Source organism: Pseudophryne corroboree, chromosome 2 (genome assembly GCF_028390025.1).
Source record: "Pseudophryne corroboree isolate aPseCor3 chromosome 2, aPseCor3.hap2, whole genome shotgun sequence".
NCBI classification, from domain to species: Eukaryota; Metazoa; Chordata; class Amphibia; order Anura; family Myobatrachidae; genus Pseudophryne; species Pseudophryne corroboree.
In genome coordinates this window covers 255,363,755-255,376,375 of record NC_086445.1, presented here as the reverse complement: position 1 = coordinate 255,376,375, position 12,621 = coordinate 255,363,755, and the positions used below count along the sequence as shown (strand labels likewise).

Below are 12,621 nucleotides of genomic sequence, written 5' to 3'. Positions count from 1 at the left end.
AATATCTAATGGGAGTGTGGGAGTACTGTACAAAGTATTAACATGTGATTAATATTAAAATAAAAAGCTGCCTTATTCCTGTGATAGTGTATATTGTGATCATGACTATAATATTACATGCATTGTTAAATTTCTTTTTTGTCCTAATGTTCTTTTTCCAGTATATGCCGCTTTGCCTTTTTATGTTTAATATTTCTGTAGAGGTCAGGGGCTGAGTTACATCTGTCCCGTATTGTTATATAGGAGTGATTAGCTACTATGCTGTCTAAATACTATGTTACCTGTATAGGTGTGAACAGTTAGAAGTAAATGCTTCTGCAGAAAACTGTGATCTTGTGAGGACTCCTGAGGACCAGCAGAAATCAGGTAATATCCCTTCTGCAGCTAGGGGAAGGTCTCTAGCGTGTTATGAGACTCATGGTTTCTTATCCTTCTTTCAGATGCTGGGTCTGGAGAATTTGTTGCAGATTTACAGGCACTGACCAGTATCCTTACCAACACTGGTGTGTCCACTGGAAATTGTGGGAAACTAAGCTTGGCACAGAGAGTCCCTGTGCCAGGTACAAATGCTGTGTTAAAGGGTGGCATGGTAAGCTGAATTTCATCTGAATGAGTTGAGGGGAAAACCTTAATATAGTGACCTATTAATCCATTTATTACTATTTTTATATTTTCAGACCTGTTCTGGTTCTTCTGCAAAACAGGCCACCACCCCAACGCTTTCCTATGGACGCATGTCTAACATAGCACTACCTCTTAAAGGTAGGTCCAGTTATTTACCATTAGAATTGTTAGATTTTCTTTTGCAAATGCTGAAGTGTACAAACCAGCTGCTCCAAGAGGGCATTACTTGCTAAAGCATGTAGGGACACTATCTGACCTATGTGTTATATTTGTGGTAGAGTCAACAGATTAAAGCAGTGGTTCCCAAACTTTTTTTCTCTAACGTCCTAGTGGATGCTGGGGACTCCGTAAGGACCATGGGGAATAGACGGGCTCCGCAGGAGACTGGGCACTCTAAGAAAGATTTAGTACTACTGGTGTGCACTGGCTCCTCCCTCTATGCCCCTCCTCTAGACCTCAGTTAGAATCTGTGCCCGGACAGAGCTGGGTGCATTTTAGTGAGCTCTCCTGAGCTTGCTAATAAGAAAGTATTTTAGTTAGGTTTTTTATTTTCAGAGAGCTTCTGCTGGCAACAGACTCTCTGCTACGTGGGACTGAGGGGAGAGAAGCAAACCTACTAACTGCGGCTAGGTTGCGCTTCTTAGGCTACTGGACACCATTAGCTTCAGAGGGATCGAACACAGGACCTGACCTTGTCGTCCGTTCCCGGAGCCGCGCCGCCGTCCCCCCTCGCAGAGCCAGAAGACAGAAGCCGGCGGGTTGAAGCAAGAAGACGTCAAAATCGGCGGCAGAAGACTCCTGTCCTCATATGAGGTAGCGCACAGCACTGCAGCTGTGCGCCATTGCGCCCACACTAACCCACACACTCCGGTCACTGTAGGGCGCAGGGGGGGGCGCCCTGGGCAGCAATTGATTACCTCCTGGCAAAAAGCAGCATATATACAGTTGGACACTGTTATATGCATGAGCCCCCGCCATTAATTTTACACAAAATCGCGGGAGAAGCCCGCCGCTGAGGGGGCGGGGCCTTCTTCCTCAGCACTCACCAGCGCCATTTTCTCTCCACAGCTCCGCTGAGAGGAAGCTCCCCAGGCTCTCCCCTGCAGAAGCACGATAGAGAGGGTGAAAAAGAGAGGGGGGGCACAATTTGGCGTAAAAACAATATATACAGCAGCTACTGGGTTAACACGAAGTTACTGTGTGATTCCTGGGTCATATAGCGCTGGGGTGTGTGCTGGCATACTCTCTCTCTGTCTCTCCAAAGGGCCTTGTGGGGGAACTGTCTTCAAATAGAGCATCCCCTGTGTGTGTGGTGTGTCGGTACGTGTGTGTCGACATGTCTGAGGTAAAAGGCTCCCCTAAGGAGGAGATAGAGCAAATATGTGTGTGAGAGGGTGTCTCCGTCGACAACGCCGACACCTGTTTGGATATGTGTAAGTGCTGAGGTGAATTTATTGCACAAAAGATTAGAGAACAGACAGGAAATCTACCCATGTCTGTCCCTATGTCACAGAGACCTTCAGAGTCTCACAATGCTCACTATCCAAACTAATAAACACTGATATCGACACTGAGTTTGACTCCAGTGTCGACTACGATAATGCAAAGTTACAGCCAAAATGGCTGAAAGGTATTCAATATATGATTATTGTAATAAAAGATGATTTGCATATCACTGATGACTCATTTGTCCCTGACACAAGGGTACACATGTTACGGGGAAGAAAGCTGAGGTAAATTTCCCTCCTCTCATGAGGAAAAAGAGCGGGAATCTCCAGACAAGAGACTGCAGCTTCCCACAAGAAATTCTCAGGCAGTATCCTTTCCCCACTAGGACCAGGAGGTGATGGGAATCTTCCCCTAGGGTGTCACGTTTGCACAGAAGGTAGCACTAGCTATTCTCAGGGATCCTGCAGATAGCGTGCACATTCTAGTACACTACTCAGACCGGCGATTGTGTCGGCATGGGTTTATAGCGCTGTGGCAGCGTGGACAGGTACCTTATCAGCAGAGATTGAGACCCTAGTATGTGTGTGTGTGTGTGTATATATATATATATATATATATATATATATATATATATATATATATATATATATATATATATATATATATATATATATTAAAGATACTGAGCAATAGATGTGTAGGCGCTAACTCTAGAGAATGAATGTGGGATGGAAACTTCCCTTAATTATGGTATATCAAGGCGATGTACAGTTCCTCCAAGGTCCTGTCTCAAGACTATCTTCTACCGGATTCAACTCGAATGGTCCCCGAATTCATATGGAGAGGAAAGAAACCATATAGTGTAGTACATACAGGTAACCAGTGATGTATAAACTGTGAAAGGTCTCTTCCCAAAGTGACACCTGACCAGTGGTGTACGGAACAGAGACACTAGCCCAATTACCAGATGTGTAAATTCAATCAGGCGTGTAACACTATCCCTTTCAATCGATCCAGATGTTAACTCCGCAGAGCCCAAACCCAGTGCTTCTCAGAATTTCAGACCTCTTCCCCAAATAACTCTATACACAATGGCACACTGATAGTGTAAAATGGCTCAATTACCAGACTCAGATGTACATTCAGCATGTGTCAACGTCCTTTGTGATGTTCATGGACGACAATTTCAACAAACAAACCGGCCCGGAACCAGCATCAATTCATATGGATAAAAAATATAAAAGAAACGCATAGCATAATACGTTTTTTTATTTTTTTAAAAAAGGGGTTAAAACAACTGCTGGACTGATTCCCAACTGGAATCCGAATATATGGTATACACAATTACCAAATAGAATGTATGTATCAAACAATTAAAAACTGTATCCTCCGCTCCTTATCCCAAGCTCATCAGATGACATAGGTGACAATAGGATTGAATCAATTACCAGAAGCCACGAGTATATAGGTATGTATACTCTGGATGGTGTGGAGAAAAGATGTCTTCCCAGTTCGCGTTCCGGATCGCTCTCTGGACCCCTCACCTGTCCTGGTTGTAAGAAACAAACACCGTGCCACCGTAGCCGTCCCTCCACCAACGCGGGAAGAGACCTCAGCATACCATCAACGCAGGCATCCCGCAGAAATCGAAACAGGGAGGTTCAACCAAAGAGAAAACATGCACTGGAGAGATAGACCATCCTGGAGGGACGATAGAATAATAAGGACTAGAATGGAAGACCCCTATATCAATTACAATGAAAGAAATTCGAACAATAGATTTGCTCCCCTAGTCAACTATAGGGAAAGGTCCCCTTTTTTAGGGTTGAGAGACAGGAGACCCCCTTACAGGGTATAATGACATCAAAGAACAAAACTAAGAGAGGGAAAAGGGGAGGAGCTGAGACTAAAAGGATTAAACAAAAAGAGAGAAGGAAACATCATAAAAGAACTAAAGGGAATATCGCCTCAACGGAGCAGGACAAAACACAAGAGTCCCTCAACAAAGGACAACTGGAAAGTGTCAAAATCTTTAACATCAGTAAGCATGTGTTAACAGGGGTAGAGACCAGTCTACTAGGGAAAGGACTCAAATATGCGCCCACTGCCACTATAAACAAATTTACGTTGTTTATAGACATCAACAAGTACATAAGAAAATTATGCATAAGAAAATTCTTCCTATCCAAAGAGGGTGAGCAAGTCGATACAGATATTAGGGAGGTCAGTACTTTCAAGCCAAAGTCCATATTCTATCCTTCCCACATAAAGGGAAGTCAGATTGACACCTTTTATACCATGGTGCATGATGACATTAAGAAAATTGAAAGTAAAGGGGTAAAACAGAATCTAACCAATAAAGAACGAAAAGCCCTCAAAGAACTTCAATCCAATACGGACATTGTAATTAAGCCGGCAGACAAGGGGGGTGGAGTAGTCTTGATGGATAAAAGTTGGTATGAGGGGGAGGTGCTTAGGCAACTAAACGACGGGATCACGTATCAAAAACTGAGGAATGACCCCACAAAGAAGATCATGGGGGAACTACAAAGCCTGATCCATAATTACCAGCAGAAAGGGATACTCGAGGAAGGAGAGGCAAAATTTCTATGGAACCCGGAACCCACAATACCAGTGATTTATGTTCTCCCAAAAGTACACAAAAATCCTCTACAGCCACCAGGGAGACCGATAGTGGCAGGTATTAATTCCATTTCTGCTAACCTTTCTGAGTACATAGATCACCATCTCCAACCACTAGTACTCACGAATAAGTCTCATATAAAGGATACGAGGGATACACTTCAGATACTATCTAAAGTTCTATGGGAAGAAGAGCTTATCTTGGTTACAGGAGATGTCAAATCCCTTTATACAATAATAGACCACGTAGCGGGAGTGGCTGCAGTTAAAAATTTTTTAGAGTCCAGTAACATCGAGAAGGGACTACAAGAACTTATCATTGAAGGTATCTCCTTCATCCTTAATAACAATTATTTCATGTTTATGGGAGACTTCTTCTTGCAGAAGGTGGGCACAGCGATGGGCACCAGGTTCGCCCCAAGTTATGCCAATATCTTCATGGGCCAGTGGGAACTGGACCATGTATGGAATAACAACCCATTTGGGGCGAACCTGGTGACCTGGGTCCGCTATATAGATGATGTGCTCTTCATTTGGAGAGGCGGCAAGGATCTACTGGATGAATTCCTCGAATACTTGAATACCAATGTGCTCAATATACAATTCACTTTTGACACCAGTTCATCATCTGTAAACTTTTTGGATCTTACGATCTATATTGACAGGGGCGAGATAAAAACTAAAACGTTTACGAAACCAACGGACTCACAAGCATATATCCACTCCACCAGCTGTCACCATGGTAATTGGCTTAGCTCCATACCAGGAGGGCAACTGAAACGCATCAGACGCAATTGTACAGACGACATTGTTTATCACCAACAAGCAGAAACATTAACACAGAAATTTACTAAAAGTGGATATGCTCCAAGTGTCATAGAAAAAGCATTGGATCAAGTCAAAACAATCGATAGGAACACACTACTGGAAGAACGAACCGGAAATGAACAACAAGAACAGACCCAATTCCAATGGGCATTCATTACAAATTACACAGCACAACATAAAGTAGTGGAAAAAGCCTTCCGGAAGCACTGGGGCATCTTAAAAAAAGATCCAGTATTGGGAGGAGTAATACCGGAGAAGCCCGTCTTCATTTACAAAAGAGCAGCAAATTTGGGCTCCAAATTGGTGAGAAGCCTGCACACGGGTCCTCAAATTAAAAGAAGCATCCGCACCAAAGGGTTCCACCGATGCGGGATGTGTTTAGGGTGCAGAAATATAAAAAGCGACCAGAGGAAAGTAGAAGATATCAGAATTAACGGGATCCAACATCGAATAGATGAATTTATTACATGTAATAGCTGTAATATAGTGTATGCAATAGAGTGCTCATGTAATTTGTTTTACGTAGGTAGGACCACCAGGCCATTTAAAACTCGCATGGGGGAACACCTCCGTAACATTAAGAAGGGATTGGAGACACATTCCCTGTCAAGTCATTTTAAAAACACTCACAATTGTTCTACTAACCATATTAAACAATTTGTGGGGATCAAACTTATTGAGGGACATATCCGGCAAAAAGGCATAGGTACACAATTGGCCAAGGCGGAGATGAAACTCATCTATGAACTGAACACATTGAAACCACATGGACTCAATTTAGACTTTGAACTGAAGTGGTTTCTGTGACTTTACAAAACTTCATCTGTATAGCTTTACACAATCAGCACCCTCATATCTTGACCATAATACACATACATCATACACACTTCATATTAGAATAGGTTTTTATTGTCAGATTTCCTCAACACCATACCTGTCACTAATCACTATTTCCATCTTTTCTTGCCTCGAGGATAAGCCTTTGAAGAAAGGAAAATCGAGTTAAAACGAGCAAGAAGGGAATAGGATTTCTATATTTATGATTCCCCGTATATTTTGAATATATGTAAGTCGACAGCAACACACTGCAAAGCTGATAACAGTAGAGAAGGTTATCACCATGGAAACTGAAAGGAAAGGAGGAGGACTCTCTACCATACACGGAGCGGTCACCATGGAAACCACCGAACCGGAAGTGACGTAGACGGAGATCACGCCAAACCGGAAGCGGTGTAAACGGAGACCATGGTGAGCGGGCCGAATGAAGAAAGAAGTTTAAAGATGTATGGGTATTTAAGGATTACCGCCGCCTGAAAACAGGAGGGGGAGGGACAGCTTTAGATGACGGGACATTCAGGACAACATGGACCCGCGGTCACGGGAAGCAGCCGGAAGCCATTACGGGGATTTGGGTGACCGGAAGTTTGAGGCCGGTATCCATGGCAACGGATCGGACTGACCGGAAGTTGAGGCCGGTATCCATGACAACGGACTGGGGAGCTAGGAGGGTGTTCAGCTGAGCGTAGTCACCGGGGGATAGGTAAGGTCCCCGATTGGATAAAGGGAATTTAAATACAGGACAAGGAGGGGACATGCTCATCACCTTGAGAAAGACCCGAGTGCGGGTTGAAACGCGTTGGTGGAGGGACGGCTACGGTGGCACGGTGTTTGTTTCTTACAACCAGGACAGGTGAGGGGTCCAGAGAGCGATCCGGAACGCGAACTGGGAAGACATCTTTTCTCCACACCATCCAGAGTATACATACCTATATACTCGTGGCTTCTGGTAATTGATTCAATCCTATTGTCACCTATGTCATCTGATGAGCTTGGGATAAGGAGCGGAGGATACAGTTTTTAATTGTTTGATACATACATTCTATTTGGTAATTGTGTATACCATATATTCGGATTCCAGTTGGGAATCAGTCCAGCAGTTGTTTTAACCCCTTTTTAAAAAAAAATAAAAAAACGTATTATGCTATGCGTTTCTTTTATATTTTTTATCCATATGAATTGATGCTGGTTCCGGGCCGGTTTGTTTGTTGAAATTGTCGTCCATGAACATCACAAAGGACGTTGACACATGCTGAATGTACATCTGAGTCTGGTAATTGAGCCATTTTACACTATCAGTGTGCCATTGTGTATAGAGTTATTTGGGGAAGAGGTCTGAAATTCTGAGAAGCACTGGGTTTGGGCTCTGCGGAGTTAACATCTGGATCGATTGAAAGGGATAGTGTTACACGCCTGATTGAATTTACACATCTGGTAATTGGGCTAGTGTCTCTGTTCCGTACACCACTGGTCAGGTGTCACTTTGGGAAGAGACCTTTCACAGTTTATACATCACTGGTTACCTGTATGTACTACACTATATGGTTTCTTTCCTCTCCATATGAATTCGGGGACCATTCGAGTTGAATCCGGTAGAAGATAGTCTTGAGACAGGACCTTGGAGGAACTGTACATCGCCTTGATATACCATAATTAAGGGAAGTTTCCATCCCACATTCATTCTCTAGAGTTAGCGCCTACACATCTATTGCTCAACACACATACAAATCTAGAACCAGGGGTTTTGGAGGGATTCCCCTATTTGCAATTAGAGACGGGCTGCTAACAATAAGCGCACATTAGGACAACCCAACATCCTTTACATATTAAAGATACTGTCTTAAGAGATAGGTATATATAAAACATGCCCAAAGAGACATAAGTATACTGGGTCCTAGAGTCAAAGCTATGTCGATTTCTGCTTGACGTGTCCTGTAGAATATGCAATGGATAGATGATGCCGACTTAAGAGGCATATGGAAGGCTGAGGATTGTGTGGAGAAGGGTTCTCGGACCTGGTCTCCACAGCTATAGCTGGTAATTCTGATTTCTCTAACGTCCTAGTGGATGCTGGGGACTCCGTAAGGACCATGGGGAATAGACTGGCTCTGCAGGAGACTGGGCACTCTAAAGAAAGATTCAGTACTATCTGGTGTGCACTGGCTCCTCCCTCTATGCCCCTCCTCCAGACCTCAGTTAGAATCTGTGCCCGGCCAGAGCTGGGTGCTCCTAGTGGGCTCTCCTGAGCTTGCTAGAAAAGAAAGTATTTTGTAAGGTTTTTTATTTTCAGAGAGCTTCTGATGGCAACAGACTCTCTGCTACGTGGGACTGAGGGGAGAGAAGCAAACCTACTCACTGCAGCTAAGTTGCGCTTCTTAGGCTACTGGACACAATTAGCTCCAGAGGGATCGAACACGGGTACCTAACCTTGATCGTCCGTTCCCGGAGCCGCGCCGCCGTCCCCCTCGCAGAGCCAGAAGTACAGAAGCAGCAGAAGCAAGATGACATCGAAATCGGCGGCGGAAGACTCCTGTCTTCACTTATGGTAGCGCACAGCACTGCAGCTGTGCGCCATTGCTCCCGCAGTACACCCGCACACTCCGGTCACTGTAGGGTGCAGGGCGCAGGGGGGGGCGCCCTGGGCAGCAATTAAGATACCTGATGGCAAAAGTATACATATATACAGTCAGGCACTGTATATATGTGCGAGCCCCCGCCATTTTTACACATAAGATGCGGGACAGAAGCCCGCCGCTGAGGGGGTGGGGCCTTCTTCCTCAGCACACCAGCGCCATTTTCTCTTCACAGCTCCGCTGGAAGGACGCTCCCCAGGCTCTCCCTTGCAGTATACAGGTGCAATAGAGGGTAAAAAAGAGAGGGGGGGCACATAAATTTAGGCGCAGAGATATATACGAACGTTTCAAAGAAAGGGAATATCCAGAGGATGTTATTGAAAAAGCCCTTGTGAAAACCAGGATTACACATAAGCCTCCACGAAAGATAGAAGAAGAAGGAGCAGAGAGAAGCATCACGGTTCCATTCATCACTACATATAACTGTCATGAAAAAAATCATCCGTCAATCCCTGAATAAACACTGGAATATCTTAATGATGGACCCAGTCTTAAGAGAAGTCTTGCCTCCAAAACCCCAAGTTGTCTTTAGGAAAACAAGTAGTCTTAAAGAGATTCTGGCACCCAGTCTCTCGAAATCTACCACATCAATACAAAGCAAGCCGTGCCAAGGCTGTTATAAATGTGGGAGTTGCAATATCTGCAAATTGGTGCACCGCAATCGGAAGAAGTTTTCCAATAATGACAACTCTCGCGAATACACCATTAAACATTTCATAAACTGCAACTCTGTAATGGTGATTTATCTTTTGGAATGTCCGTGCGGACTGAAGTACGTTGGAAAAACGAAGAGAGTCCTTAAACTGCGCATACAGGAACATTAAAAACAAAATCACCACACATGCAATTTATAGACATTTTCATGAATTTCATCACTCCAACCCTGAAGACATGACCTTCAAAGGCATTGAAATTGTCAATCTTGGCGAAAGGGGTGGAGACATTCTAAATAAACTATCCAAAAGAGAAATGTTCTGGATTTTTTAATTAAAGACAATGGCTCCCCTTGGATTTAATGAGGGGTTTGAGATCGCACCCTTTTCTCTATCGTCCTAAGTGGATGCTGGGGTTCCTGAAAGGACCATGGGGAATAGCGGCTCCGCAGGAGACAGGGCACAAAAGTAAAGCTTTTACAGGTCAGGTGGTGTGTACTGGCTCCTCCCCCTATGACCCTCCTCCAGACTCCAGTTAGATTTTTGTGCCCGGCCGAGAAGGGTGCAATTCTAGGTGGCTCTCATAAAGAGCTGCTTAGAGAGTTTAGCTTAGGTTTTTTATTTTACAGTGATTCCTGCTGGCAACAGGATCACTGCAACGAGGGACAGAGGGGAGAAGAAGTGAACTCACCTGCGTGCAGGATGGATTGGCTTCTTGGCTACTGGACATGAAGCTCCAGAGGGACGATCACAGGTACAGCCTGGATGGTCACCGGAGCCACGCCGCCGGCCCCCTCACAGATGCTGAAGCAAGAAGAGGTCCAGAATCGGCGGCTGAAGACTCCTGCAGTCTTCTTAAGGTAGCGCACAGCACTGCAGCTGTGCGCCATTTTCCTCTCAGCACACTTCACACGGTAGTCACTGAGGGTGCAGGGCGCTGGGGGGGGAGCGCCCTGGGAGGCAAATGAAAACCTTTAAAAAGGCTAAAAATACCTCACATATAGCCCCAGAGGCTATATGGAGATATTTACCCCTGCCTAAATGTACTAAATAGCGGGAGACGAGCCCGCCGGAAAAGGGGCGGGGCCTATCTCCTCAGCACACGGCGCCATTTTCTGTCACAGCTCCGCTGGTCAGGAAGGCTCCCAGGTCTCTCCCCTGCACTGCACTACAGAAACAGGGTATAACAGAGAGGGGGGGCAAAATAAATGGCTATATATATATATTAATATAAAAGCAGCTATAAGGGAGCACTTAATCATAAGGCTATCCCTGTCATATATAGCGCTTTTTGGTGTGTGCTGGCAGACTCTCCCTCTGTCTCCTCAAAGGGCTAGTGGGTCCTGTCTTCGTATAGAGCATTCCCTGTGTGTCTGCTGTGTGTCGGTACGTGTGTGTCGACATGTATGAGGACGTTATTGGTGTGGAGGCGGAGCAATTGCCAAATATGAGGATGTCACCTCCTAGGGGGTCGACACCAGAATGGATGCCTTTATTTGTGGAATTACGGGATAGCGTCAACTCGCTTAAGCAGTCGTTTGCCGACATGAGGTGGCCGGACACTCAATTAGTGCCTGTCCAGGCGCCTCAAACACCGTCAGGGGCTGTAAAACGCCCCTTGCCTCAGTCGGTCGACACAGACCCAGACACAGGCACTGATTCCGGTGGTGAAGGTGACGAATCAACCGTATTTTCCAGTAGGGCCACACGTTATATGATTTTGGCAATAAAGGAGATGTTACATTTAGCTGATACTACAGGTACCACTAAACAGGGTATTATGTGGGGTGTGAAAAAACTACCAGTAGTTTTTACAGAATCAGAAGAATTAAATGACGTGTGTGATGAAGCGTGGGGTGCCCCGATAAAAAACTGCTAATTTCAAAGAAGTTATTGGCTTTATACCCTTTCCCGCCAGAGGTTAGGGAGCGCTGGGAAACACCTCCTAGGGTGGACAAAGCGCTAACACGCTTATCAAAACAAGTGGCGTTACCCTCTCCTGAGACGGCCGCACTTAAAGATCCATCAGATAGGAGGATGGAAAATATCCAAAAAGGTATATACACACATGCAGGTGTTATACTACGACCAGCTATTGCGACTGCCTGGATGTGCAGTGCTGGGGTAGTTTGGTCAGAGTCCCTGATCGAAAATATTGATACCCTGGACAGGGACAATATTTTACTGTCGTTAGAACAAATAAAGGATGCATTTCTTTATATGCGTGATGCACAGAGAGATATCTGCACACTGGCATCACGGGTAAGTGCTATGTCCATTTCGGCCAGAAGAGCTTTATGGACACGACAGTGGACAGGCGATGCGTAGAGGAGTTATTTGGGGTCGGTCTATCGGATTTGGTGGCCACGGCTACGGCCGGGAAATCCACCTTTCTACCTCAAGTCACTCTCCAACAGAAAAAGGCACCGACCTTTCAACCGCAGCCCTTTCGTTCCTTTAAAAATAAGAGAGCAAAGGGCTATTCATATCTGCCACGAGGCAGAGGACGAGGGAAGAGACAGCAACAGGCAGCTCCTTCCCAGGAACAGAAGCCCTCCCCGGCTTCTACAAAAGCCTCAGCATGACGCTGGGGCTTCGCAAGCGGACTCGGGGGCGGTAGGCGGTCGTCTCAAAAATTACAGCGCGCAGTGGGCTCACTCGCAGGTAAATCCCTGGATCCTGCAGATAATATCTCAGGGGTACAGGTTGAAATTAGAGACAGAGCCACCTCGCCGTTTCCTGAAGTCTGCTTTACCAACGTCCCCCTCAGAAAGGGAGACGGTTTTGGAAGCCATTCACAAGCTGTATTCTCAGCAGGTGATAGTCAAGGTACCTCTTCTACAACAAGGGAAGGGGTATTATTCCACTCTTTTTGTGGTACCGAAGCCGGATGGCTCGGTAAGGCCTATTCTAAATCTGAAGTCCTTGAACCTGTACATAAAGAAGTTCAAGTT

General features: G+C 45.3%; 1 protein-coding gene across 3 annotated transcripts in view; it reads left to right on the top strand.

The window, feature by feature from the left end:
* Positions 1-12,621, top strand: part of TROAP (trophinin associated protein) — a 241,192-nt gene that overhangs the window by 98,644 nt on the left and 129,927 nt on the right. For all 3 annotated transcript variants that reach the window (XM_063952683.1, XM_063952682.1, XM_063952681.1), the window contains exons 8-10: positions 290-366; positions 441-589; positions 678-762. In XM_063952683.1, the coding sequence (XP_063808753.1) occupies positions 290-366; positions 441-589; positions 678-762 (311 nt within the window). The remainder of the gene's footprint in view (positions 1-289; positions 367-440; positions 590-677; positions 763-12,621) is intronic.